Source organism: Pseudopodoces humilis, chromosome 26 (assembly GCF_049639895.1).
Source record: "Pseudopodoces humilis isolate 2021_Gansu_Grassland_sample_001 chromosome 26, ASM4963989v1, whole genome shotgun sequence".
In the NCBI taxonomy this organism is placed as follows: Eukaryota; Metazoa; Chordata; class Aves; order Passeriformes; family Paridae; genus Pseudopodoces; species Pseudopodoces humilis.
Genome location: NC_142225.1, coordinates 4,931,899 through 4,958,911, shown reverse-complemented (window position 1 = coordinate 4,958,911; position 27,013 = coordinate 4,931,899). Strand labels below are relative to the sequence as shown.

At 52.0% G+C, this 27,013-nt stretch overlaps 1 protein-coding gene across 16 annotated transcripts in view; it reads left to right on the top strand.

Moving 5' to 3' along the window:
• The first annotated feature begins 298 nt into the window (after positions 1-298).
• The window catches only part of NFASC (neurofascin), a 68,614-nt gene continuing 41,899 nt past the window's right edge, over positions 299-27,013 (top strand). For 7 of the 16 annotated variants that reach the window (XR_015774538.1, XM_088066990.1, XM_088066994.1 and 4 more), the window contains exons 1-8: positions 299-421; positions 16,673-16,861; positions 17,237-17,254; positions 18,078-18,183; positions 18,344-18,540; positions 19,190-19,312; positions 20,041-20,211; positions 23,632-23,682. Coding sequence is in view for 15 of the 16 variants with exons in the window: in XM_088066990.1 (XP_087923116.1) it covers positions 16,768-16,861; positions 17,237-17,254; positions 18,078-18,183; positions 18,344-18,540; positions 19,190-19,312; positions 20,041-20,211; positions 23,632-23,682 (760 nt within the window). In the remaining variant the exon portion in view is untranslated. Of the gene's footprint in view, positions 422-738; positions 899-16,672; positions 16,862-17,236; positions 17,255-18,077; positions 18,184-18,343; positions 18,541-19,189; positions 19,313-20,040; positions 20,212-23,631; positions 23,683-27,013 lie in introns of those variants that run through there. The other 9 variants (XM_088066999.1, XM_088066997.1, XM_088066988.1 and 6 more) reach the window with 5 other exon arrangements.

Here is a 27,013-nt window from a genome sequence, read left to right as displayed (position 1 = left end):
AGTGCCATCATTGCCAGCAGTGCCACAGTGATGTCGCAGCCCGAGCCGCTCTGTGCCCTTCGCGCTCCTCTCCAGCAGCACCGGGGGCCGCTCCCCGCTCTTGGGGGACCCCGGAGCCCCCCGGGCCCCTCGGGGCGACCCCAGCGCGTCCTTCCCTGGCCCAGCCCCTCGCTGCTCATTAAGGGCGCCGCTAATGAACTCCTCCCCCTGCTCAGCCCCCTCCCCTCCAGCCCGTGCCTTCCTCCCTCCCTCCCCTGCCTCCTCCTCCTCCTGCTGCTGCCTCTGCCGGGGCGCGCTCTCTCTCCGCCCGCTCGGGAGCGCGCAGTGCGGCGCGGCCGCGCCCGGGAGCGCGCAGTGCGGCGCACCGAGCCCGCCCCGAGCCCGCACCGAGCCCCGGCTGCGGCCAGCTCAGCTCCAGCGGGTAAGGACAACCCGGGATCGGGACGCACCGGGATGCGGGAAGCTCTCGGGGCCGCGCACGGGGGGAAGCGGGGGGGTCCGCGCATCCTCAGCGCGGATTTGGGGTCCTAAACCTACTCGGTGACCCCCAAAATCTCCCGGGTTTTGCTGTCAGCACTCCGGGAGGGGGGAGCTGGGGCATGTGATGGGATTTTGGCTCTTACGTCACGGCTTCGTGTCCCTGCGTGTGACAAAATCCCGCGGCGGCTGTGCGGGGGCACGGGGAGAGCAGCCCGGGTGGGGACCTTGGGGTGACAGCGCAACTTTGGGGCGCCGAAAGCTGGCGGGGAGCTGCGATCGCTCTGCGGGGAACGCTCCTCGCTCCTTCCCTGTCGCCTTCCCTCCGGAAGAACATCCTGGGCCGGAAAAAAAATCCATCGGGAAAACGCACCTGGCTTGGGATGCGGCGCCGGGAAGCGCCGGGCCCCGGCGGAGAGCGGTGAGTGGCGGGTGCGGGATCCGCATCCTCCCGCAGCCGCTCCCCGGGATCGATCTCCCTCCGGGAACAGGGGGGAAAGTGCTGAATCATTGGGATCCCGGCTCCACGGATGCTCCCGCTGCTCCCATGGCCGCGAAAAGCTGGGGGATGAGGCTGGGGAGGGAGAGGAGGCCGTGGGAGCGCTGGGGCCTGGGAGAGAGGGATTGTTGGGATGGAGCCGGGATGGAGCCGGGATGGAGCCGGGATGGAGCGGGGTCCTCCCTTTTCCATGGCCTCAGATGCTCCTTGGAGGACAGGGAGCCGGGAAGACTCGCATTCCATCCCGGGGAGGCCTCTGGGAATGGCACCGAGAGGAGTTTTGTGTGGGAAAACGGTGGTTTTGGCCAGAAAATCCCACCCCTGCCAAAAGTGGGAATGGCCGGCGCATCTTGCTTGGATGGGTTTTGATTTTCCCTTTGGAATGCTGCCTGTGGGTTCCTTCCTCAAGGTCAGGTCCTTGGGATGGCTCTGGAGCATTCCCCAAAGTCACCCCGGGGTGTTCCCGGCTGGGTCCTGGCAGAGGGGCAGAGCCGAGGGCCCGGGGGATTCGGGAATTGCGGGAAAAGCTGGAATTCTGACGTGCCCAGCAGAGGCCCGGCTGCTTTAAGATGGATCCTGTGGCGCTGTGGTGTTTCCGGGGTGCTCCTGGCAGCTGCCGAGGACAAAAGCAGGAATCCTGTGACTTTTCCAGGGATGCTGACTCCTTTCTTTCCGCCCGTGCTCCTGGAAAACCTCCCCCTCTTTGGCAGCCACCGAGGAGCTGCTTTGTTCCAAGAAAACTTTGCTTTCTCTCCTGAAAGAAACCCCAAATTTAGCATTTTCTGCCTGATTTCTATTTTAAATTTTGCCATTTCCCAGTTCCGGGCTGGGCCTTCTCTGCTTTTCCCAGTTTTTATTTTATTTTTATTTTTATTTTTTTTCCCGGTGTGGTTGTAATGCGAATCCAACATAAATAATGCATGGAAAAGCGCTCAGCTGACAGGGAGAAGTTGTTCGGTTGGAAAAGCGACTTTGTTTACAGGAGTTGTTACCTGGGCCTGGCTTTGTGTTAATTCTGGGTTTAACAAAGCTCTATCCTCATCCTCATCCTCATCCCGAGGGATTTGACTCAAACCCAATCCAATCATCCCCTCTCCCATCTGACGATTAAACAGGGAACATCCCAAGTTTTCCCAATTAATTGAGAAGGATTTGTTTTCTTCTCATTCTCTCCGGGGTTTTTCTGGGGGATAAAATCCCCAAAAATCAGCTGGAAAAACTCCACCACGGAGGGTCCCAAAAATGGGTGAAAATATTGAATAATAACAGGAAAAATGAGGAATTTTTTCCCCCCCTGTTTTTGCTCCTGGCAGGTGGTTGGGATACTCCGAGTAGGATACTCATGGGATACTCCTGGGTGTAGAGGGGTTGTACCCTCAGATCTCAGGGATGAGCAGGGAAGGGGTTGGGATCAGCCACAAAGTGAGTCTGGATCTCCCTGGGAATGGGAATAAGTTGGGAATGCCATCCCAGGAAGCTCCTGGTGATTCCCAAGATTCTGAGGAAAGGGATGGATACAGGCAGGAGGAAAAGGGGGGATAAATGGATTTAAGGAAGTTTCACTTCTTAATCCCAGTGCTCCATCCCAGGTGGTGTGACCTTGGGAAAAAGAATTATCCATAGGGATCATGGCCCTGGTTCGGATCCTCCCTCCGTCCCTGCCACCTGCTCAGCCCCGCTGAGAAAAATTGGGAAGTTCTGGGGTTCTCCAAGGAAATATTCCCTGGATAAAGTCCAGTTTTATCCAGGAATACAGAAATTGTCAGGAATGTGGTGGTTATGGGATGCTCCAAGGAAATATTCCCTGGATAAAGACCGGTTTTATCCAGAAATACAGAAGTTAGCAGGAATGGAGAAGTTCTGGGATTCTCCAAGGAAATATTCCCTGGATAAAGATGAGTTTTATCCAGAAATGGGGAAATTAGAAGGAATGGGGCGGTTCTGGAGTGTTCCAAGGAAATATTCCCTGGATAAAGACCAGTGGAGCTCACCTGGGTGGGTGGAGCTTGGAAAGGGAACTCGAAGCTTTGGAATTTGTTGGTTCTGTCTGGAGCTTTGGAATTTTTTGGCTCCATCCCACCCTTGCTTAGGGAAGGAGGAGCTTCCAAGGGAAAAGTCTGGGATTTGTTTGAGAAATCTGGGAAAATGGAACAGCCACATTCCCAGGACGTTCCCGAGGCTCTGATTTTATCTGGGAGCGCTCAGCAGGAATTTCTGGATTTGTTTTCCATGCGGGAGTGGATTTTCTGTGGAGTCGTAATTTACTCGTCTGGGCAGCACCAACCTCCCAAATCCCATCAGAAATTCATTTACAGGGAGAAAAACCTGGAACTTTCAGGCATGATTCCTTCATTTCTTTGTTTTCTGGCAGCTGTGGAATTCCCTGTTTTCCACACATTTGAGGTGGAATAAATGCAGCTGAATTGAGAGGATTCAAACCCGTAGCGAAAAATCACATTTTCAGAAAAAAACCCGCAGATTTTATTTGAATTTAAACAGCAAAACCTGCGAAGAGACTCCTAAAAAACCAAGGGAAAAGCCTCTGGCACTTCCATTTATTCCTCGGGTTTCGTTTGCCCTTCCCAAAGCATTCCTAAAACCTGCCAGGATCCATCCAGGGCTTGGATTCCCTTACAATTTTGTCAGATCTTGTCAGGGAGGTCTGGATTCCTTCCTGCCCCGGAGGGAATTCCTTTCCAACCTCATTTCCCTCATTTTCTGTGTTGCTGGATGACTTCTGCTCCAGCTTTTCCATTTTTCCCCCTCTTCCTCAAGCCCCTTCATTCTTTTCCAGGCTATCCAGGATAATTATTGTGTAATTCCAGGGATTCCGGCTCGGAATGAACTTGCTGGAAGTTTAAATGTTCCATAATCCCCTGCCCCCTCCCTTTTCCTTTTTCCTTTAATCCCGAGCTGAAAGAAACCGGGCTGGGTTATTACGGATTAAAAAAGAGGAGGATTTATCCCTCGGCTTATCGGGATCACCATTCCCACTTAATGAGATCAGAGGAGCAGGATTATCCACGGAAAAAACAGGGATGAGTTCAGGTGGCCAGAAATTCCCGACAATGCCTCCTTAGGTTCCTTCGGATCTCATCCCGGTATTTTGAGATCCAGCCCTGTTTTCCTCAGGGATGCAGCTGGGAGGGAGCAGCCAAAGGGCATGGGAAAGAGGGAAAAATGCGGATTTTCCCTCAAAAGGAAAATTTGGGAATTTTTTCCTGGAATTCCTCTGTCTGTGAGCCTAAACCGGGGGGTCAGAGCATTCCCAGTTTGCCGGAGGAGCATCCAAAGGGAAGAGGGAGTTTTTGCACAATCCAGAGCTGATAAATCCCTGTCCTGGATTCCGGGATGCTCCTTTCCCACCTCTGGAAGCAAACCTGGATCCTCACAGGGAGTGGGAAAGCAGGAGCACAACCCCCGGGGTTGGTGCAAGGTGAAGCCGGAGGTTCATTGGAATTCCTGGCAGGTTTTCCGCCACTTTCAGCCTCCTTGGCAGCGGAATTTTGCTCCTTTTCCCAGGGACAGTCGGAATCTGATCCTGCGGCTCTGTCAGCCTGAATCCCAAATTCCTCCTGAAATCTCCTGGCATGGATAGGCCGGGCTGGCAGCTCCAGTAGGAGCTGTGAGGGCGGGAAGGAGCTCCTTGGATCTGTGGAAAAATGCACCAAAATTCCCTTTTCCCCTCGGAACTGTTCCCTTTTCCTGTTTATCCCAAGGATCCCCGAGTTCCCAGAGCTGCAGAACCATGGAATAATTTGGGTTGGAAAATTAAAGCTCATCCCATTCCACGGGCAGGGACAACTTCCCCTATCCCAGGCTGCTCCAAGCTGGCCTTGGACACTTCCAGGGATGGAGCAGCCACAAATTCTCTGGAAAAACCTGGGAATGCCGAGGCTGGGAATGTCCGTGGGTGGGAAAAAGATCCTCTTGGATCCGGCCGCTCTCCAGGGTGCTGAAGCCCCTCCTGGGGATTTGGGAACTCCACGTTATTCCCAGAGTTCCCATCTCCCTATTCCCACTCGAATCCAGGATAAAAAGGAAAAACAGGGACACATTGGAACAGCGGAATGCAGGGAATGTGGGAATTCCCCCTTTTCCGTCTCCAGCGTGGTTTTTAAGCTGGAGTTTGGATGGCGGGTGGTCTCCACAATTCAGGAGAGATTTTAAACCCCACCTGGGTAAAGCCTGGCTCAGCTGGGCTGAGTTTTATTGGATATTCCCAGGATTTTTTTTTGTGGATATCCAGAGCACTTTTTTTCGATATTCACGGTGGTTTTATTGGATATTCCCAACAGGTTTTGATGGGAATTCAGAGCAGGTTTTATTGGATATTCCCAACAGGTTTATTTTTTGGTATTCCTGGCAGGTTTTATTTGATATTCCCAGCAGATTTTATTGGATATTCCCCCAACCTATGGACAGGGAAATAATTCCAGCCTTCCCTTTTCCCCCAGGTGAAGATCAGTCATTCCCTCAGGCTCTTCCCAATCCCACAGGCTCTTCCCTTGGGTTTTGTTTGCCCTTCCCAAAATATTCCCTTGGATTTTAAACCTGCCAGGATCCATCCAGGGGTTGGATTCCCTTACAAACTTCGTCAGATCTTGTCAGGGAGGTCTGGATTTCTTCCTGCCCCTGAGGGAATTCCTTTCCAGACTCATTTCCCTCATTTCCTGTGTTGTTGGATGACTTCTGCTCCAGCTTTTCCATCTTCCCCCCTCTTCCTGAAGCCCCTTTCCCTCGGCAATCCAGGATGGTGACACCGCCAGCCACTCCAGAATTCCAGACACTGCCGCATTTGTGGGGGCTGGGATCGCTCCCGATCCCGCTCCGTGTGGGATAAAGGCTCCTCTGTGAACCCGGCCAGGCGCCGATGGAGTGCGGAGCCCAGGAGCAGCTCCCGTCCCTGCTGGCACCTCGGTGCTGTCACATTCCTGAAATCTGGCTTTGACATTCCCGGCAGACCCGGCCACAAAGGCTCCTTGTTGGGATCTCCTTTGGGATGGGCTTGAGGCAATCCCAGCTGGGAGCGGGAGGAGGGGAGGGACAGGACGGGGCTTTGTGCCACCCGCACGTGCCAGGACACGCAGGGACCTCCTCTGGTGGCACCTCTGATGGGCTGAGGATGTTGGGAATGGTCAGCCTGGAGAAGGGAATGGGGTACGGGGATATCGGGATTTGGTTTCTATGGGAATATCGGGATTTGATTTGTGTGGAGACCTCAGGATTTGATTTGTGTGAAAACCTCTGGATTTGATTTGTGTGGAGACCTCAGGATTCAATTTGTGTGAAAACCTTGGGATTCGATTTGTGTGAAAACCTCGGGATTCGATTTGTGTGGAAACCTCGGGATATGAAGGGGTTACAAGGAAGGAAAATGGAATCTGCAGCAGGAATTGGGGTGATGAGACACGGGGATGGGTTCAGGCTGAAAAAAGGGAGATTTGGGTGGGATTTTGGGAAGGAATTTTTACCTGTGAAGGTGGGGAGACCCTGGGAAGGAATTTCCAGAGAATCCATGGCTGCCACATCCCTGGAAATGGTGATATCAGGATTTGATTTATGTGGACACTGCAGGATTTGATTTGTATGGAAACCTCGGGATTTGATTTGTGTGGAGACTTTGGGATCTGAAGGAGTTACAAGGAAGGAAAAGGGAATCTGCAGAAGGAACTGGGATGACAAACAAGGGGAGGGCTGCAGGCTGAAAAAGGGGAAAATTCAGTGGGACACTGGGAAGATTTCTTCCCTGTGAGGGTGGAGAGGCCTTGGGATGGAATTCCCAGAGAATCCATGGCTGGATCCCATCCTTGGAAGTGTCCCAGGCCAGGTTGGAGCCACCTGGGATAATGGAAGGTTTCCCTGTGGTGGCACCAGGGATCTTTAATCTCCCTCCCAACCCAAACATTCCGTGATTCCACCTCAAATCCACTCAACAAATCGATAATCCCAATTCCTTCTTTCCCTATATCTGGAAAATTCCAGTTCTAACATAAAATCTCCTAACCCCAAACTTCCTGTCAAAACTCAGCGCTCCCCCTCCACTCCCAGAAAAGCTGGAATTCAGCTGAATTCATCCACATATTTTTTTCACATCCAACACCAGAACCGCATGTTTCAGAGCGTGGATTTTCCCCGAATGTCCTTCAAAATCTGATTTTGTGCATCCTGGGCTGCCATTTCCTGCTGATGGCTCCGGGATCCAGCTGCCAGCGCTCCCCAGGGATTTATTCCCGGCCATCCCAGCAGCTGGGACCAGCCTGGGGATTTTTGGTTGACCTCGTCTGAATCACGCTGGCCCCGGTGACAGCTGCGAGGCTGAGCTGGCCCCAGCCCAGGACAGCAGGCTGCTCCCAAATGTTTGATTCCAGGGATTCCGACTCCTTTGTCTCCCTTTTCCAGCCTTTGTGGACAGGCCCGGGGTTGGGATGGGGGTGGGAATTATTCTTGGCTGAGCTGGGGGGAATTTGGGGTTTTCTAAGTGTTCCTGGTAGGATTTTGACTGGAATCCCAGATTTGGGATGAAGGTAGGAGCGGACACTTCCTGGGAATTCCCATCCATGGATGGTTTTCAGAATTCCTCTTCCAAACCAAGAGCAAGGAGAAAAACAGGGATATCCTGGAGCATCCAGGGATGAAACCCCCCCAGGAAGCAAAACAAAACCCTCTTTCCCGAGGGAAAAGCAGTTCCTGCCCTATTGTCCGGTGGAAAGGGGGTTGGAATGGCTGGGATTGATCCCAAACAGCTGCTGGGATGTGGGAGGGCAGATGGCACAATTATATCCAGAATGGGATGGGCAGCCTGGGCTTTGGGATGCTTTTCCTGGGAAACCTGAGCTGAGAGAGGCTCTGGAAGAGATTTGGGAAGTTCTGGGATCCCTTTTCCACTAAAGGAGGGGCTTTGGGAGATTTTGGGATCATTTTCCCACTAAATCTGAGCCAGGAGAAGCCATAAAAGGGTTTTGTGAGATTTTAGGATCCTTTTCCCACTAAACTGGATCCGGGGGAAGCTGTGGAGGGACTTTGGGAAGCTTTGGGATCCCTTTCCCACTAAGGGAGGAGCTTTGGGAATTTTAGGATCCTATTCCCACCAACCTGAGCCGGGAGATGCTTTGGAGGGGCCGTTCCCGGGTGATCCCCCAGCTCTGACCCTGTGCAGGTGGATGTGCCAATTCGGGATGTGCCAATTTGGGATGTGCCGATCCCAAACTGTTCCAATTCGGGATGTGCCCATCCCAAACTGTTCCAATTCGGGATGTGCCCATCCCAAATTGTGCCACCTCGGAGCGATCCGTGCCACCCTCCTGCTATTTCTGCTCCCGATCTGTGCCACAGCCGGAGTTGTCCTCGGGATCAGGCTCCAGAGGCCATAAAAAAAATCCCAGGATTTGGGATTTGAGCTGTTCAGGGATAATTTTAGCCCCGTGCTCCACTGGAGGAGAGGGAACAGGGGGAATGGTGCCCTTGGATTGAGCTGAGCACTCTGATCCAGTGGTGTGGGATTTATCCAGCGGTTCCAGCCACATTCTTGGAATCTCATCCCGAATCCTCATCTCAGGGGAAAAGGATCCATCCTTGGGAGCCAGGGGAGGGGTGTGGGAGGTGGTTTTAAGCTGGGAAAGATGAAATGGGAATGCTGGAAGAAGAGGAGTGAAAAGTTCAAGGTGCACCGAAGTGATAATTGGGATTTCTGAAGTGTTAATTGGGGTTTCTGGAGGGTTTTTGGGATTCAGCCTCGAGTGCTCATCAGGATGAATCTTCCCTTTATCCCTCTTTATTTTTCCCTTTATTTCCCTTCATTCTTCCTGTTATTCCCCCCAGACAAAAGTCCTGGGAACATCTCCAGGGCCAGGAGGAATTTCTGGGGACATTTCCACTCTCCAGAGTCGGGGAAGGTCTTGGGAGTGTCTCCAGAATCAGGGAAAATCCTTGGGATATCTCCAGTCTCCAGGATCTGGAGGAATTCCTGTGGACATCTGCAGGGTCAGGGGAAATTCCTGGGGGGAATATTCGCTCTCCAGGGAAGATCCTGGAGACACCACCAGGAGATGTCCCAGGGCCACCACAGCTGGGTTCCCAAACCCGGGAAATCGGGAAGCTGAGGCTTCTCCAGGCAGGATTTCCTGGCTCTGAGCATGGGGAAATCCCAAAATCCTTGTGAAGGACCAGTCCAGCACTGGGCAGAGTGACCTGGGGAGGCTGGGAGGTGCCACCATGGGAATTCTGCTGTTCCTTCCTCCTCCTCCTCCTCTCCCTCAGAAATCATGGAATGGCCAGAACCCCCAGGGCGGGAGCAGATCCTTCCCAACATCCCATTTTTCCTTCGATATTCCCATGGAACATCCCAGGAGCTGCTTCAGGGAACAAAATTAAAGAATTAAACAAAATTCAAATCCTGTCTCGCTTTCATGTTCCCTCTCCAAGAGGCTGGAGCGGCTTTTAATTCCAGCGGATCCAGGGAAAACCGGGAGAAGGAACAAATCCATTGGCAGGGATGGGGTTTGATGGTTTCAAACCCCGAGCTTTGCTCCTCTCGCTGTCCCACCCTTCTCCTTCCCGGCCCCATTCCAATTTTCCAGCCGTTGGAAATCTCTCTGCCGTGCCCGGTGGGCATCGCCCAATCCCAGAAAATCCGGGATCAGCCAAGCTGGAATTATCCTGGCAGTTCCCGAGGGTTTAATGAGGCTCAGAGTGGAACCGAAAGGGGTTTGTGGTGGGGGAGGGAGGATTTGAGGGGTCCTGGAGATGGGATGGGATTCAGGGAAGCGCCAAAACCTTGGGAGTCACTCCTGGAAGCTCCAAGTTCTCAGAATCTCCACAAAAGAGGGAATTTTGGTGGTGGAGATAAGAACATCCCCCTTGGCACGATGTTAATTCCATATTGGGATGAGAGAGCTGGAAAACAGGGAACTGTGTTCGCTCCCAAATGTCAGGGTTTGGATACGCGGGAGCCGGGAAAAAGGTGAATCCTTGGAGGGCACCTTGGGAAGCAGAAAAACGGGAATTCTTGCTCCAAAAGGTGTCCCCAGGGCTCAGAGCCTCACCAGGGCACCTCCTCCTCCCAGCCTTCCCTACTCCCAACCGTTTAGTCAGGAAAATGGGAATTGCATATTAATGAGATGCTAATGAAGCCGTGGATGGGATCGGGCGATTCCTCATTTAAAGCTGCAAAGCCGAGCTTTGTTTTAAATCGGGTTTATCGCTGCTGGGCCCGCCTGATTAGTCCTAATCTCCCGCTGCCCTTCGCCGGGAAATTCCCGCTTTTATTCTCTGGGAAGTCTTTCCCGAAGTTCCTGCACCACCCTCCAGGGAAATCCCTGCCACCTTTATTCCAGTCAACACCTTCCAGCAATTATCCCAACAAAGATTCCTCTCCTCGCTCCCTCCTATCCCCATCTGGTCCCTGATTTCCTCTGGAGCCGGGATACGCAGCCGAGCATCGTCTGGATTTTTAATTTTTTAATTTTAATTTTTAATTTTTGATTTAAATTTAATTTTTAATTTTTTAATTTTTAAATGTTATTTTCAGTTAAATTCCCTCTTTTCCCTGCTTGGGGTTGGCTCTTTCCCGGCTGGAAAATCCCAGGATGAGCGATGAGAGCACGGGAGGTCGGGAAATGAGGATCCCTGTGACTCCCCCCCAGCCGAATTCCTCTGGAATTTTCTTCCCGTGAAACGGAGCCGCCGCTCTCGCAGAGGCGAAAAACCCAACAATTCCAAGCTGGAATATGGGTGGGAGAGTCAGAAATTCCTGGCTGGGAATTGGCAGTGGCGGGGATGTCTCTGCTCTGCTTTTCCACAGGATGGGAAACAAAAGGAAGCTGCATCTGGGAACAAAACGGCGTCACCCCCTCCGCGCTGGGGACACGGGGACAGGCCCAGGCTGGCACAGAGCGGGCAGTGTCCGGAGCCACCGCTCCATTGTTCCCACGGGAAAAGGCAGGGAAAGGGAGAAGGAAGGGAAGGACGGAGAAAGTCGGAATTATGGATCGGGGCTGTGGAGCCTCGGCGTTTCTCCGGGATGGAGGGGATGGGACATCCCGGCTGTCTGTGGGGAGGACAGGGAGAGGGAAATGCGGATTTTTTGGGATGCGAGGAGCTCAGGGATGTGGAAAATCTTAGGGGGAAATGGGGATTTTTTTGGGATGTGAGGAGCTCAGGGTGTCCTTCCTGGGATGTGGAAAATCTTGGAGTTCGGGAGAGAGGGAGAAGCTCAGCCTGAGCTTTGGAGGGGGGGAAGAAATGGGAGAGGGAAAGGGAGGTGTTTCCCTGCCCTTGGAAAAATGTGTGAGGAGGAGGCAGAGATTTTCCGTAAATCCCTGGATTTGAGACACTTTTTATTTGGGATCCAGGGAGGGAGAACCTCGACCTGAGCTTTGGAGGGGAAAACAGCCTGATGTGGGAGAGGGAAATGGAAGTGGCTCCCTGCCCTCGGAATACCCTGTGAGGAGGTGGAGATTTCCTGTAAATCCTTGGATCTGAGACACTTCGAGCTCGGGATCGAGAGAGGGAGGATCTCAGCCCGAGCTCTGGAGAGGGAAAACTGCCGGACACGGCAGAGGGAAAGGGAGGAGGCTCCCTGCCCTTGGAGTAGGAGGTGGTGGAATAAATCAAATCCTTGGAGATTGTGGGATCTGCCTTGGCGTGGGATGGGGTCATTCCAGAGCAGTGGGAAGAGCACGGGAGAAGGTTTGGAGCTCCCTGCAGCCTCCAGGAATTTGGAATGGGATTTTTGGGCTGGGGGTAATTCCAGAGCAGCCAGGGATGGGATGGAGCAGCGGGAAGGAGGAGGCTTGGAGCTCCCCGCAGCCTCCGGGAATTTGGAGCTGGAGCTGATGGTGCAGAATTCCCTCGGGAGCAGGGAATTAGCACCGTCCTCCTCCTGGGAATGCGACAATTCCATTAAAATTCCATGTTTAAAGCCAGGCTTTGCTGCTCCCCTTTCCCAAACCCCGACCCCAGAGACTCTGGAAAAGCTGAACCAGCGGGGTGGGAAAAGGGATGGGAGCAGGGTTGGGATCACCAAGGATTCCTCCAGGAAGATTTTCCTCCTAATTAAACTCAACAACAACAAAAAAGGGAATATTCCCCCTTTTCAATAATAAATCAGGAACGTTTTCCCAGTGGGAATGCCAAGGAGGGGCCTTTTCCGCCCTGCTCCGGGCAGGAGCAGCTTCCAGAGGGTCAGCTCCGAGCTCTCCCTCATTCCTCATGAATAATATTCCAGATTCCTCCCTTTTCCCGCACGGATTGGCGTTGCCATGGCCACCAGCAAGGGATGCCATCCCGAGGGATGCAGGAGAGCGGCAGGAAAAGGATTGGGAAAATGGGGAAATCCCAAAAAGGGGTCTGGCATCCTACAGGGATGCTCCAGATCATCCCGCTCCGAGCTTTTTTTGTGGGGTTCCCTGACATCCTAACGGGGTTTTGTGCCTGCACCTTGCGGGATTCATCCCTCCCACATGGAAATTCCGGTTTTTCCATGCTCTGAGCACTTGTTCTGTCTTGAGCTTGGAAAAAGGGAGAGAAATCCTTCCCAAAGTCACGTGAGGGAGATTCCCAATTTTCCACATCACCTCAGCCAAGGTGGGACACGCTCCTCATTCCCACATTATCCTGGGAAAGCCAGGGAAAAACTTGGAATGTTTTTTTGGGACAGGTTGTGCCCAGATCCAGCAGCTGAGCTGTGCCAGAGGTGGGATCCTTCCTCTTCTCCTGAATTTTTCATGGAAATCCTTCTCTGTCTTTTACCAAATTTGGATTCCAGCTCCAATTCCAACGTGTGGAATTCAAGGAATTTGCTGATCCAACCCTCATTCCCAATCCCTGCTCTTTGTTTCCCTCAGCTCCGGGGTTTTAATGGATTTTCACGCTTTTTCCATTGAATATTCCCAGCAGAAAACTCTGGTGGATTGGAGATGAGGTGGGAAGAGTTAAATGTTGAAATTTTCCTTTTCTTTGTTTTTTCTTGGACTTTAAACTCCTCAGTTTTCCCGTGGATTTTCCCTCCCACTTCCAGCGGTGTCAGCAAGGGGAGATTTGTGTTTCCAAGGGTTTGCAGGACACGGATTCCACCTTTTCCAGGGATTTTTGGAAAGTTTTGGCAGATAAAAATCCTCATTCCCTTCATCCCTGACTCAATCCATCCCCCCATCCTTTGACCTTTTCCAAGGAAACCCTAAATTCCAACCTGGCCTTTTAATTCCCCGAAATCCCTTTTATTTTCATGGAATTTTTAACCACAGCATCGCCAGGCTCCCTCCTGAGCTGGGCTCATGCCAGCTTCATTATCCCAGAGCCAAAAGCTTCTCCCAATTAATTTATTCCCATTCCGGAGGCAGATGGAGAGGTGGTGACACCGGGATTTGATGACTGAGTGACAAAGGGTGACAATTCCATGGAGAGCGGGAAAAGTTGTGAGAAATGCCAGGGAATGGTGAGAAAAAGCAGGGAATGGTGGGAAATGGCAGGGAAGGCTGTTGCCCTCCTCGTTCCCAGCTCCAGGGAATGAATAAATTTGGGATTTCGTCGCATTCTTGCGGAAAATGTCCTCAAGGGCTGTCACAATTCCTGGGAAAAGAAGTGGGAATGGGATCGCCAAACCCTGCCAGGAATGATGGGACACACCTGGAGCATCAGCTTTGGGTCACCAGCTGGGATTTTTTGGGAATGAACTTCCAGGGAAGTGTCCAAGGCCAGGTCAGCTCCCAATGGAATCAGTCAGTTCCCAGTGGGATAAATCAATTCCCACTGGGATAAATCAGTTCTTACTGGGATAAATCAGTTCCCAGTGGGATAAATCAATTCCCACTGGGATAAATCAGTTCTTACTGGGATAAATCAGTTCCCAGTGGGATAAATCACTTCTCACTGGGATAAATCAATTCCCAGTGGGATAAATCAGTTCTCACTGGGATAAATCAGTTCTCACTGGGATAAATCAGTTCCCAGTGGGATAAATCAGTTCCCATTGGGATGAACCAGTTCCCACTGGGAATCAGCCATGCCTGATGCCCTTGGCAGGAGGGAGAGCCGGGTCTGGGATCCAAGGGTGGGATCAGGATCTGCTCTTCCCATATCCGATGGTTCCTCTCACACAGGAGAGGAATTCCAAGTGTCCCGACTTCCCAGGGTGGATTTTCCCATGGGAACAGACATCCCTGGCACGGACAGCTGTGGGTCGTGTCCAGCAGGGAAGGGAATTCCAGCCAAACCCTCTCCCAGCTCCGTGGGACTGGAGGAATGTGGAAGTTTCCTCTCTCTGAGTGTTGCATCCATCCTTTTATTCCCAAAATCATGGAATATCCTGAGTGGGAAGGGACCCCAAAAATCCCACAGTTTGTCCAAATGTCCCCATCCTTGGAGAGGCTCCAAGCCCAGTTCCAGAATCTCCTCTGGGGCTGTGCCCGGCAGCAGGAGCGGAGGTGGGAGCCGGGAAGCTTTTCCAGAGGCTCTGGATCCATCCCAGGGTTATTTTTCCACCTGATTAACCCTTGGCTGATCCCAGGGCCAGATGTCACCAGGGAGGGGTGGCCTGGGGACACTCCGGGTGCCGCTCGTGTCCCCCTGTGCCACCAGCTCCGTGGGTTTTCTGGGAGCAGCGTGGGATGGATGGCCCTGGAAAGGAGGTGACATCGGCACAGCGTCACCTCCACCTGTCCTGAGCTGGATTTACTGGGATGGGATTTGCTGCTCCATCGGGAATGGGACAAGAAATGTCCCTGGGTTGCCAGCCCACAGATTCTTTGGGATTTTTTTCTCAGGATTCCTGGAAAAATGTTGCCGGAGCAGTCCCAGTGTCGCCCAGTGTCCGGTGGAGGGACACAGGGAGGGTCCTGGGTGGCACCAAACTTTTCCCTTTCCCACCTGGATTTTCCCTTTTCAATCCCTATTTTTCCCCTCACTTCCTTTCCTTCTTCCTCCCAAACCAATCTGATCCAAATTAATCCGTGTCCTGGCTGGTGCCGGAGCGGGATCTCCCCGGGAATTTCTGCAGGAAGAGAAGCTGTTTCCATGGATTGTTGATTTCAGATCAGGAGGGAGAAAAGAGGGAATTCCATGGAATTCTGAGGAGCAGAGCAGGGCTCTGGTGATGAACCAAACCCAACCACCCTTTCCCCTCTCCGTCCCTCCCTTTGGGATGCAGGGATGAGGCTGAAGGATTTTTCCTCCTTTTTGGGCTGGTGTCAGATCCTTTCTATGCAGGAAAAAAGCTGGAAAAATGCTGATTTTTGGGAAAAGCTTCTCCCCTGGCCATTCCTTCATCTCCAGCACCCCCAGCTTGGAATGTCCCTGTGATCCTTGTGGCAGCTCCAGCCTCTGTGCCGGGAGAATTCCCGGGAGCAGCCGGGACAATGCTGGGCTGTGTTCTCCAGGATCCACCTACACGCGCAGGAATTGTTCCCAGGGATTGTTCCCGCTGCCCACATCTGCTCCGGACAAAGGGGCCCTGGAGGAGCCTGGAGGAGCCTGGAGGAGCCTGGCATTTCCCAGCGGGATGAATTCCCTGTGTGGTTTTCCTTGCTCCCGGCCAGCGCTGCTCCGTGCAATCCTATGGATCACCCAGCCGGGGCATTCCCACAGGATTCTGCCCATGGGTTCAGGCCAGAGATTCTGTGGAATTTTTACAGCTCAAAAATTGCCTGGAATTGCATTTCTTCCTGAATTCCTGGATTTTTGCAGCCCTGTTGCAATGGGACCTACGAGGATTTGTAGGGAGAAGCTGTCCTTGGATCCCTGGAAGTGCCCAATGCCGGGTTGGAGCAACCTGGGGTAGGGGAAGGTTTCCCTGCCCTTGGGATGAGCTTTAAATTCCCTTCCCAACCCAAACCATTCCAGAATTCCGTGATTTTCCATCAGAGCTTGGGCTCAGCCCTTTTCTATTCCTGTATTTACAAATATTCCCCAGGAATCTGTGCCAGGAAATTCCGCCTTTCCCTCTCAGCCATTACCCACCCCCAAATCCAAGGAAAATAAGAAATTCCTCACTTTTCAGGCCCAAACTCTTCCTATTTGGACCTTTTTTAACCCAAACTGCCTCCATCCCTTAAAATATCCCTGTTTTTTATGGGTTTAAAGCTTTTTATAGTCCTTTTGGGATCTGCATTTGTTACTGGAGGGATAAAATGTGTCTGGGTGGAAAACGGGATCCTGGGAGCTTGGGTGGGATCTGGCAGCAGTGAGGGGAACATCAGGCTCCTGCTTGGGAATGGGATTGTTTGGAAAGCAGTTGGGAAAGATCCCAATCCTAGAATTCTGCTGGATCAATTACAGGATTTTTGGGACAACAAGGCGGGGGGCTCCAGACCCCTGAGCTCATCCCGATGTCCTGAGGGATTGGATGTTCCTCAATAGCTTTTATGCACAAAATACAATTATTATTGTTTTTTAAACAGCAAATCCACATTTTTATTCCATCCCACGGGCTCCATTTGGATCCCACTGCTCCCAGGAATTTTCTCTTGGTCCCTGGGCGCTCCTTCCAGGGCTGGAGCCCAAACAACTCCATAAATCCTTCCAGCAGGACAACCCTGGGCTTAGGAGAGCTGTTCCCACGTCTTCCCCAAATCCTGGACACCATTCCTGGCTCTGTTCCCACCATTTTTTTGGGGCGGAAACACCGCGTTCCCGAAGTTTCCAAAGGGGAAAGCGCCAGGTTCGGCTCAGCGATGTGACTTTGGGGTTGTTTTATTCCAGCTGAGGACACCTCCGCAGGTGCCACCCCAGGGGACACCCCAAAGCCACCCCAAGGGACATCCCAAGGTCCTGAGGCCACCTGGAGAAGCTCCAAGATGATCCCGAGGAGAGCCCAGGTCACCTGTGCCAGAATTGCCTTCGCCCTCTGCCTCCAGCACCTCGTCAGCGCCATCGAGGTCCCCCTGGACTGTGAGTTTGGGATTTATCCTCTCCACTTCCTTCCCGAAAATTCCTCGCTGGGATGGGGAGGAGGTGGGATGAAGGTGGGAACATCCTGGGTGGATTTTCTCCTCCACAGCTCAGTTTTCCCCATCACATTTGGATTTTCTTCTCCACATTCAGATTTTCTCATCCATGTTTGGGGTTTCTTCTCCAAATCTGAATTTTCTCCTCCACGGTTGGATTTTCTCCTCCACATTTGGAAGGAAAAGGGTTTATTTGTGTAGGGTTTCCAAGGCCTGCAAAAACTCCCTGGATTTGTTTTCTGGCTGTGCTGGGAATGGGGTTGCTCCTGAATTAACCTCCTGTCTTTTTCCCTCTATGCTTTCCCTTTGGGAATAACAGCAAATATCCAGAGTGAATGTAAGTGTTCCCTCCCCTGGGGGTGGCCGTGTCCTTGTCCCCAAAACTGCACGAGGGCTGGTGGTGGCACAAGGGGGACTTTGAGTCACTTTTCCCGCACATCCCAGGGCATGGAGAGGCTGGAGCAGCTTGGGAAGAGCTCCCAGCTCTCTGTGCTTTCCCAGGAGCAGGAGCCGGGCTGTGTTTGCCAGGGAAAAGTTTTTCCTGCTGGGTTTGGGTTTGGAGAAAGGCAGGAATTCCCTCCTGGCACCTGTGCCAGGCTCAGCCTCGCATCCTGATGAGTTGGGAGCATCCCTGGATCTCAGGGGATGAGGAAACAGCCTTGGATCTTCACCCCAGGAGATGGGATCTGCAGTTTGAAGATCAGGGCCGGGTCCTGTTCTGGCCATGGGGTTCCTGTTTCCATCCCTGCCCTCCTAAATTCCAGGTCTGAGCTCCTTTGGGGCCATCCTGGGGGGGTTGGAGCCTCTTCCTCACACCAGGAATGTCTCAGGTTCCCTGGTCCAGCCCCTTCGGAGCTGCAGATCCAGGATGGATTCCCACTGGATTCACCCTGCGGGAACAGGAGGCTGGGACTGGGACATTCCCAAATGAGAGCAAGATATGGAGAGGGAATTGAGGTTTTTTGGTACCTGAAGGGAGTCCGGACACTGTGGTGCTCCAAGAGGTGATGAATTCAGGGAATTCACAGGAATTTCCTCAGGATTCAACCTCCAGATCACCCACCCAGCAGGGGGAAGGAGCTGAGATCCCAGCAGGAAATGCTGCGGGAGGGCGCAGAGGGATCTCCACCGGTTCCTCACGGATTTCCCTCTCCCTGCAGTGCCGCAGCCCCCCACGATCACCAAGCAATCCATCAAGGATTACATCGTGGATCCCAGGGATAACATCTTCATCGAATGCGAAGCCAAAGGCAATCCCGTTCCCATGTGAGTGCATTCCCAGCCCTCATCCCGCTGTCCCTCAGCGCTCCGGAGCCGCTCCAGCTGCTTCACCCTCCTTCACCAGCCCATCCCACTCTTGGCGCAGCACAGGTAAGGACCTCACCGGGGAGACGGTTCCAAACCCGGCTTTTCCTTGCCATTCCAGCTTTTCCTGGACGCGGAACGGGAAGTTCTTCAACGTGGCCAAGGATCCCAAGGTGTCCATGAGGAGGAGATCGGGAACTTTGGTCATCGACTTCCACAGCGGGGGCCGGCCCGACGACTACGAGGGCGAGTACCAGTGCTTTGCCAAGAACGACTACGGAACGGCCCTTTCCAGCAAAATCCACCTCCAGGTTTCCAGTGAGTGATTCCCGGGAAGCGGAGCAGGCCCACGGGAGGTTTGGAGGGGAATATCCAGCTTTCAAACAGCTCCGGGTGTGTCCAGGAGACAGGGAAGGAGTGGGGTTGTGGCTGGAGCTGACGGGGAATCGCTCGGGATGAAGGTTTGAGGGATGGATTTGGTGGGGTGGAATTGAGGATGTGAATTTAAGGATACGGATTTGAGGGTGTGGAACTGAGGGCGTGGAACTGAGGATGTGAACTTAAGGGTGTGGATTTCAGGGATGGATTTGAGGGATGAATTTAGGGAGATGGGTTTGAGGGGATGGGTTTGAGGGATGGATTTGGGGGCGTGGAATTGAGAGCGTGGAACTGAGGATATGAATTTAATGGTGTGGATTTCAGGAATGGATTTGAGGGGATGGATTTCAGGGGATGGATTTGAATATGGATTTGAGGACATGGATTTAAGGGGATGGAATTGAGGGGATGGAACTGAGGATATGAATTTAAGGGTGTGGATTCCAGGGATGGATTTCAAGGGCTGAATTCCTGAGAGTTTTACACACACACAGACAAATTTTGCGCTGAAACCAGGCCGGATCCAGCAGGAATCTCCCGGAATCCTTCCCTTCTTTCCTCACTTTCCTTCCTTTGCTTCCCGTGGCAGAATCTCCGCTGTGGCCCAAGGAAAAGGTGGATGTGATCGAGGTGGATGAGGGGGCCCCGCTGAGCCTGCAGTGCAATCCCCCGCCCGGCCTCCCCGAGCCCGTCATCTTCTGGATGAGCAGCTGTGAGTGGGGAGCGCCTTTCCCACCGGGAATTCCGGGAACGGCGGCTCCGTCACCTCTGGGGTTCAAAATAACCGTGGGTGGGATTGTTGCTGATAGTTTGGGGTTGTTTCTGTTAGTTTAGGATTGGTCCTGATAGTTGTTCCTGTTAGTTTGGGGTCATTTCTATCAGTTTAGGGCACTTTCTGCTACTTTAGGGTTGGTCCTGCTAGTTTAGGGTAATTTCTGCTAGTTTAGGGTAATTTCTGCTAGTTTAGGGTAATTTCTGCTAGTTTAGGGCTGTTTCTGCTAGTTTAGGGTCATGGCTGCTAACTTAGGGTCATTACTGGTCGTTTAGGGTAATTACTGCTAATTTCAGGTACTTTCTGCTAGTTTAGGGTAATTTTTAATAGTTTAGGGTCGTTACAGGTAGTTTAGGGTTTTTTTTTCTGCTCACTCAAGGCATTTTCTGCTAGTTTAGGCTCATAACCACCAATTTTGTGCACTTTCTGCTAGTTTAGGGTCATTTTTAATAGTTTAGGATCGTTACTGGTACCTCAGGGCTGTTTTCTGCTCACTCAGGGCATTTTCTGCTAGTTTAGGCTCATAACCACCAATTTTGGGCACTTCCTGCTAATTTAGGCTCGTTTCTGTTAGTTTAGGGCCCTCCCTCTTCCTTTCGGCTCACCACCCCTCGCACCCCCCGATCCCCCCGCCATTCCCCGCCTCCATAAATCCCGAATTCCCGCAGCCATGGAGCCGATCCCGCAGGACAAGCGCGTGTCCCAGGGCCACAACGGGGACCTCTACTTCTCCAACGTGCTGGCGCAGGACGCGCTGACCGACTACAGCTGCAACGCCCGCTTCCACTTCACCCACACCATCCAGCAGAAGAACCCCTTCACCCTCAAGGTCAAAACCAGTAAGTGGCTCACTGGGAGACCAGTTTGGCCTCCATCCCATGGGATTTTCCCGTCAGGAATCCAGGAAAGGGAAGAGCGGCTCACGTGGTTTGGTTAGGGTGGGGTAAGGACGGGTTTGGGTGAGGAGTGGTGGTTTTTGGGGTGGGAGGGGTTGTGGATTCCCGGTTTTAGGGTTCCAGAGGTGGTTTGGTGTAGGGATTGCCGATTCCGTGTGTTTGGGGTGAAACCGGGAGCGTTTCGCAGATGGGGCGTTCCCGCCATCTCCAGGGAAATGCCAATTCTGTGTGCTTGGGATAAAGCTGGGAATGTTTTGACAGAGGTGTGGCACTGCCGCTGTCTCCGGGGATGTGTAAAATATCCAGAGGTAACTCGAAGCAGGAATCACCAAATCCCAGTGTTGGGATAAAGCTGGGGGAGTTTCCGAGCAGTCGGGGCATTCCCACCATCCCCAGGAAAATGCAGGAATCACCAGTTCCGTGTGTTTGGGATAAAACAGGGAATGTTTCAGCAGGGATGGAGCACTCCTGTCATCTCCAGGGAAATGCAGGGATCACCAATTCCGTGTAATTCGGGATGAATTACAGAGTTTTGACACATCTGGAGTATTCCTACTGTCTCCAGGGAAATGCAAAATATCCAGAGGGGATTTGGTGTAGGAAGCACCAGTTCCGCATATTTGGGATAAACTGGAGAGTGTTTCCATATCAGCGAAATTCATCTCCAGGGAAGTGTAAAATATCCAGAGGTAACTTGGACCAGGAATCACAAATGCCACGTCTTTGGGACAAAACTGGGAGTGTTTCCACATTCCCACCACATTCAGGGAAATGTAAAATATCCAGGGATCATTCCCTGCTTTGGGAAGCTGGAATTGGCCGTGGTTTGCTCCAGGGGATTGGATGTGGAAAAACGGGTGTGGAATGTGACTGTGGATATTCCTGGGTCTCCTTTGCTCTGGGAGGTGTCTCTAGGAGGGTGGGAGCCTCTGGAATTCACTGGGAGCATCTGGAATCTGGTGGGAGCCTCTGGAATCCAGTGGGACCCTCGGGATGGGCGTCCCCAGGTGTCCCCACCGAGCATCAATGAGGGGACAAGAGGGGCTCTCTCCAGAGCCTTTCCCTTGGCTCCGGCCTCTTCCAGGGCAGATTTTCCTCCAGGAATGAGAATTCCTGAAGGAAAAGGAATTCCTGGTGCACTGGGGTGACTCTGGAAGAGGGAATGGGGTCAGGTTGAGGGACACAAGGACCCTGAGCTGTCACAAGGGCTCGAGGTGACAAAATCCTCATTGAACATCCACCATCACCGGGCAGGAGCTTCCACCCATTCCCAACATTCCCAGGAAGATCCAGCTGGGAGGTGCTGGTTGTTTTTTGGGAAGCACCAGGCGCTCCTCAATGCTGGTGGGAGGAATTTAATTGGAATGCCCGGCAGCCTGAATGAGCAGGAACGTGATGAAAGGGATCTGGGAGTGACGAGTTTTCCGCCTCGGAGTAGCAGCTCCTCCTTGGTGCAAAGCTGGAGTAGGGAAGAAGTGATTTAAATAATTCCAAGGGATTCCTTCCCAGTGCTGGGAATGTGGGCAGCTCGTTCATTCCGGATGTCATTTATAATTCCGGATATTATTTGTGGATTCCGAATATTTGTCTGTTTGCAGAGCTGGGCAAAGAAAATCCCAGTGTTTCTTTTTTGGGAAAAATCCCGGCAAACAAAGATCTGTGGGGTTTGGAGCCTCCAAGGGCTCCATCCTGATGTATTTACCCAACTCTGGAAGCAAACTGGATGGAATCCTGGTGGATTTTCATGGATTTGAGTTTCCCCCCTGCCACTCCCCTCACTTCTCTCACACCCCTTCATTCCCAAACCTTGGAAAATAAAATCCTTCTCCTCCAGTTTTCATTGGGAAACAACTTCTGTAGGATCAGAGGCAAATTCCACCCCAGGAGCCTCCCAGATTCCTTAAAAAATTTGGAACTGAGGCTTTAATTTCCCATACAAAAAATCCTTTATCCATAAAATGTTGGAAGGGGACGAGGTTGGATTTGTCCCAAGCTCTTGGATCATCTCAGTCTTTATCCCCGAGTTTGGCTCCTTCAAAAAGTCTTCCCCAGCTCCTGACAGATCATGGAATGGGATGCAGGAGGAAAATGGGAAGGTTCCAGGGAATTCCTGAGGGAATTTTTTGGCGTTTCTCCAGGTTTGGGGAGCTCTTGGGCATTCTCTTTTAACCCCTTGAGGGACACAGGGATTTAAGGCTCTGAAAATTCGGGAATGTGGCTGTGCCAGGATATTCCCGGGCTCCAAACCGGGATTTGGGATGCTGGGGAGGGCAGGGCAGGGTGAGGAATCCCCATTTCCCAGAGAACGAGGGATTCACTTCATTATTCATGGGAATCAAGGGTCAATAAACACCTCAGTGAGGAGCTGGACACAATCTCCATGAATTAAATTGGAATTAAGAAGGATTTTACAGCAGGCTGTGCTTGAAAAATATTATTATTATTATTATTATTATTATTATTATTATTATTATTATTATTATTATTATTATTATTATTATTAATTTTTCATCTCCTCCTTGCCTTCTTATGTCATTATCCAGCTGTGTCCATCCCATTGGAAAAAGCAGCTGGAAAATGGAATTTTTGTAGGCAAAAAAACAGAAGGGAAAAAAAAACCCCCAAAGCATTTTCCTCTCCAAATTGCTCCAATTTTCGGGTTTTCTCAGAGATTCCAAAGAGGAAAACATTCCAAGGAAATATTTGCTCTACAATTCCCACACTTTTAGCTCTTCCCACCCCTTGGAGAAGGAAACCAGCCCCTTTTCCTGCTGTCCCTGGCTGTGTTTGTCCTGGAAGGCGCCGTGCTCCGAGTGCTTTTGGATCCCTGCTCCCACCTGTCCTGTCCTTGCTGTTTTTTGGGAATTCCCAGTGTTCCCCACCCTGTCCATCCCTTGCTGGCTTTTGGAAATTCTCAGATCCCCCACCCTGTCCCGTCCTTGCTGGTTTTTTGGGAATTCCTTGTGTCCCTATCCTGGCTGGTTTTTGGGACGTCCCCATGACCCCCACCCTGTCCTATCCTTGGTGCTTTTTTTGGGAATTACGTGTCTCCCATTCGGGATATTTTTTGGTAATTCCCTGTGTCCCCCATCCTGGCTGTTTTTTTGGGAATTCCCCGTGTCCCCCATCCTGGCTGTTTTTTGGGAATTCTCGTGCCTCCCCACCCTGTCCCCTCCTTGTTTTTTGGAAATTCCCTATATCCCCCACCCTCTTCTGTCCTTACTATTTTTTAGGAATTCCCTGCCCCCTGTCCTTGCCGATTTTTGGGATGTCCTGGCTGGTTTTTTTTGGAATTTCCGTGTCCCCCTCCCACGCTGTCCCCGCCTCCCCCGGCTCTGCTCACGGTGTTTTGTTTAATTACAGAGAAATCCCATAACGAAACGTCTTTAGGAAATTCCCCTGCCATGTACCGCGGTGAGTCCACGCTGGCTTTGGCAATCCCGGCTTAACCCAGTCCCGCCTAACCCCACTGACCCCATTCCCTGCCCTCGTCCCCTCTGCTGTCGCCGTGTCCCCGTCGTGGCCGCAGCTTCGCCAAAATTTATCGGAGTAAATCCATCCCACAAAACCCCACAAAGTTCCCCCTTCCCGGGTTTGAGCGAGTTAAGCCCGGCTTTAGGGGGTTTGGGGTTTGCAGGATCTGCCCCGCGTGGCTGAGCTGAGTTTGGTCCCTCAGGATTTAAACATCAGAGCCTCATCCCTCTTTTCTGTGTCTCCAGGAGAAGCATTTCCAGAGGGAACATTCCTGGTATTTCCAGCTGAACTCAGGCAGGGATAACAAGAGGGGATACAAAGAGGAATATTTGGGTTTTCCTGAGATCTGGGTGATTTCTGTGCAGAGAGGTTGGACAAGTGCTGGGCGCTTCCACAGGCTCCTGCCCTTTGTCGGGACAGGAAATTCCCTTCGGATTCAGCCCCTGCCGGGAGAATCCCATCCCCAAATCCTAAATCTGGGCAGGGAATTCCCTTTGGATTCTGCCACTTCAGGGAGAAGCCCTTCCCAAAATCCCAAACGATGCTTCAGGCACAAAAACCCCAGGATGGCTGCACCGGGAATGGGCTGGAATTGTCAGGGATGTGTTGGGATAACAAGAGCAGCAGTGAGGGATTTTAGGGAGAGGGAGATGGGGCTGGTTTGGGGGCACAGGGAATCCTGGGAATGTCACCACCTCTCCAAAGCCACCAGGGATTCCAGCTGCTCCCAGATCCGGAGCTGTCCCAGACAGGATTCCTGCCCTTCCTGCTGCTTTTGGGGCCGGGGTTGTGTGGGGTCAGCTCCGGGAATGTCCCTTGCTGTCCCCACAGTGTCCTGGAGGGAAATCCCTGCTGGAGCTGGAGCATCCTCGGGGCCTGGCACAGCCCAGGGCACAATTCCCAACCCACGGGGACTTCTGGGGACAAGGAAGGCGCTGCCAGCTGGGAGCAGGGAGAGCTGGAATGAGGGAAGAGCAGGATGTGCCAGGCCAGGGCACGGCCAAGGGGATTGGGATCGGGAACAGGAGGGTTTGGAGGAAGCTGAGGAGCTGGGAAAGGCTCTGCAGTGGAATCAGCCTGGGAGGAAGCGCTGGAATGGCCTGGACGGTCTGGAAATACTTGGAAAAATGGGAAAATGTATTTTCAACAAAATCAGCTTCGGTGGGAGCTGCATCAACCACCTGGAAGGGAGGGGACAAGAGATGGGATAGGGACAAAGGGAATTCCAGTGGAGAGTTTTCCTGGGCTTCCAGATTTCCCTGGATATCTTTGTCCAGGGAAAAGGAAAATCAGGAAAAGGGGATTTTATATGCACAATCCCATTCTGTCCCCCTATTTCATGGGTGCGCTGGAGAAACTTCCTGCTGTTCGTGTTGTAACTTTCCCTGGAAAACTTCCTGGCTCCAGAGGATTCAGATCCCCCTCTCCCACCCCTGTGCAGACCTGGACTCCAACCCATGCCTTAATTAACTCAATAATTAATGAGCTGGGGATAAAAATTCTTACCCTCGCCCCTTTTCCTTGTTGCTGCCCAGCGTTCCTGGAATGACCTGGCTGGGAATGCTGGAGGCTTTGGGATGTGGAGAGGGATGTGAATCCCAAGGATTGGATTGTTGGGGGGAATTTGGGGGTCTTGGCTGTTCTTCCTTGGGGTGCTGCTCCCCACGATCCTGGCTCAGCTCCAGAGGCAGCTGGAAAAGGGGTCTGGAAGGCTGTGAATCCCATTCCCTGGATGTTCCTGAGCTTGGGACTTTGGGATCTGCTGGCGGGGACGTGGAGCACGGGAGATTTGTGGGACACTTGTCCCAAATTCCTCTCCAGGGCTGAGAAAATCACAGGAAGTGTCACCCACCCCTTGTTCCCAGGTCTTGGAGTGATGATTCCCAGAACTCTGCGGGCAAACCGGCTGCAGTTACCAGGGGAAAACAATCCAAAAGGATAAATGGAATATTTCATTAGCAGAATTTCCCAGTTTTTTTCCTTTTAATGGAACTAAAACCCCATTTTGACCCTTTTCCTCTCTTTTTTTTTGGCAAACCTGAGGCTGTTCGAGCCTGGCTGTGCCGGGGCTGAGCAGTTGGGATGCGCCAGGATGAGCACATCCCTGGAAAACAGAGGTGACAGAGGAATTTTAGCTGGGAAAGGGGCAGTTGGCAGCTCTGGGATGAGAATTGGATATTTCTGGGATGATCCCAGTTCACAGCAAAGCTTGGGAGCAGAGTCGATTTTTAAGCCGAAATAAAAGAGCCCTTGGATTTATTTTTCCAGCTCAGATCCATCCAGAGGGATGAGGGAAACCTTGACACTTCCAGCTGGAACTTCCACATGCTCAGAGCCTCTGGTTCTCAGGGAATTTCTGGCTGCTCCCTGTTAGAAACAGCAAAATATTTATTATTTATCAATTTATGTTTATTATTTATTAATTATTATTTATGAATGGTGCTGTGCTGAGGCAAAAGTCTTTTTTTTTTTTCCTCCGTGCTGTCCTTAGGTTCATTAAAGCCAGGAGGGTACTAATTAATCTCCCTGATTTTTAATTGCCATCATTAATACAGGCTTGTAAAATCCGGCTTGCTCCGCTTGGCTCTTCCAGTTATCCCACAGGACCTGGAGTGGGAATAAATCCTGATCAAAGCCAATCTTGGCTGATAAAAGAATTAATTCCCGCTTTTCTGATTGTGGTGGAGGTTTGGGAGCTCTGCCCTGGGATGGGTTGAGCTGGTTTAACCGGGAATGAAACTTTCTCCGGGAGCAGGGATGCAAACAGACCCGGACAACTCCGGATAAAACCGAAATATTCCTGCCCTGGGAATCCATTAATCCATAACTGACTAAACTGGGAGCGCACGCTGAGTTTGTGGGAGCCGCGGGATCTGGGCGCGGAACCAATTCCAAGGATTCCAGGGATGAATCCTGGGCTTGGGTTTTCCTTCCCTAAGGTGGGAATTCCAGGATGAATTCCTCTCCTCACTCCCTTCCTCTTTCCCCTGCCGCAGCTCTGGAAGTTTCTCAAAATTCCCAAAATTCCCAAAATCCTGGTTGCCTCCCTCTCATGGGGTCAAGGAAATTTTGGGGCATCCCAAATCCTGCTCCGGCGCCGGGATGGTCTCTCCCCATGGATCACTCTAGGATTTTTTGTTGTCCCTGTTCCCATCCCATCCCTTTCCTAATCCCATCACTCCCATCCCTGCTACTGCTGCTTTCCCGCCCATCTCATCCTGTTTTGTCCTCACTGATCCCGATCTAGGTCAATCATTCCACTTCTTAATGG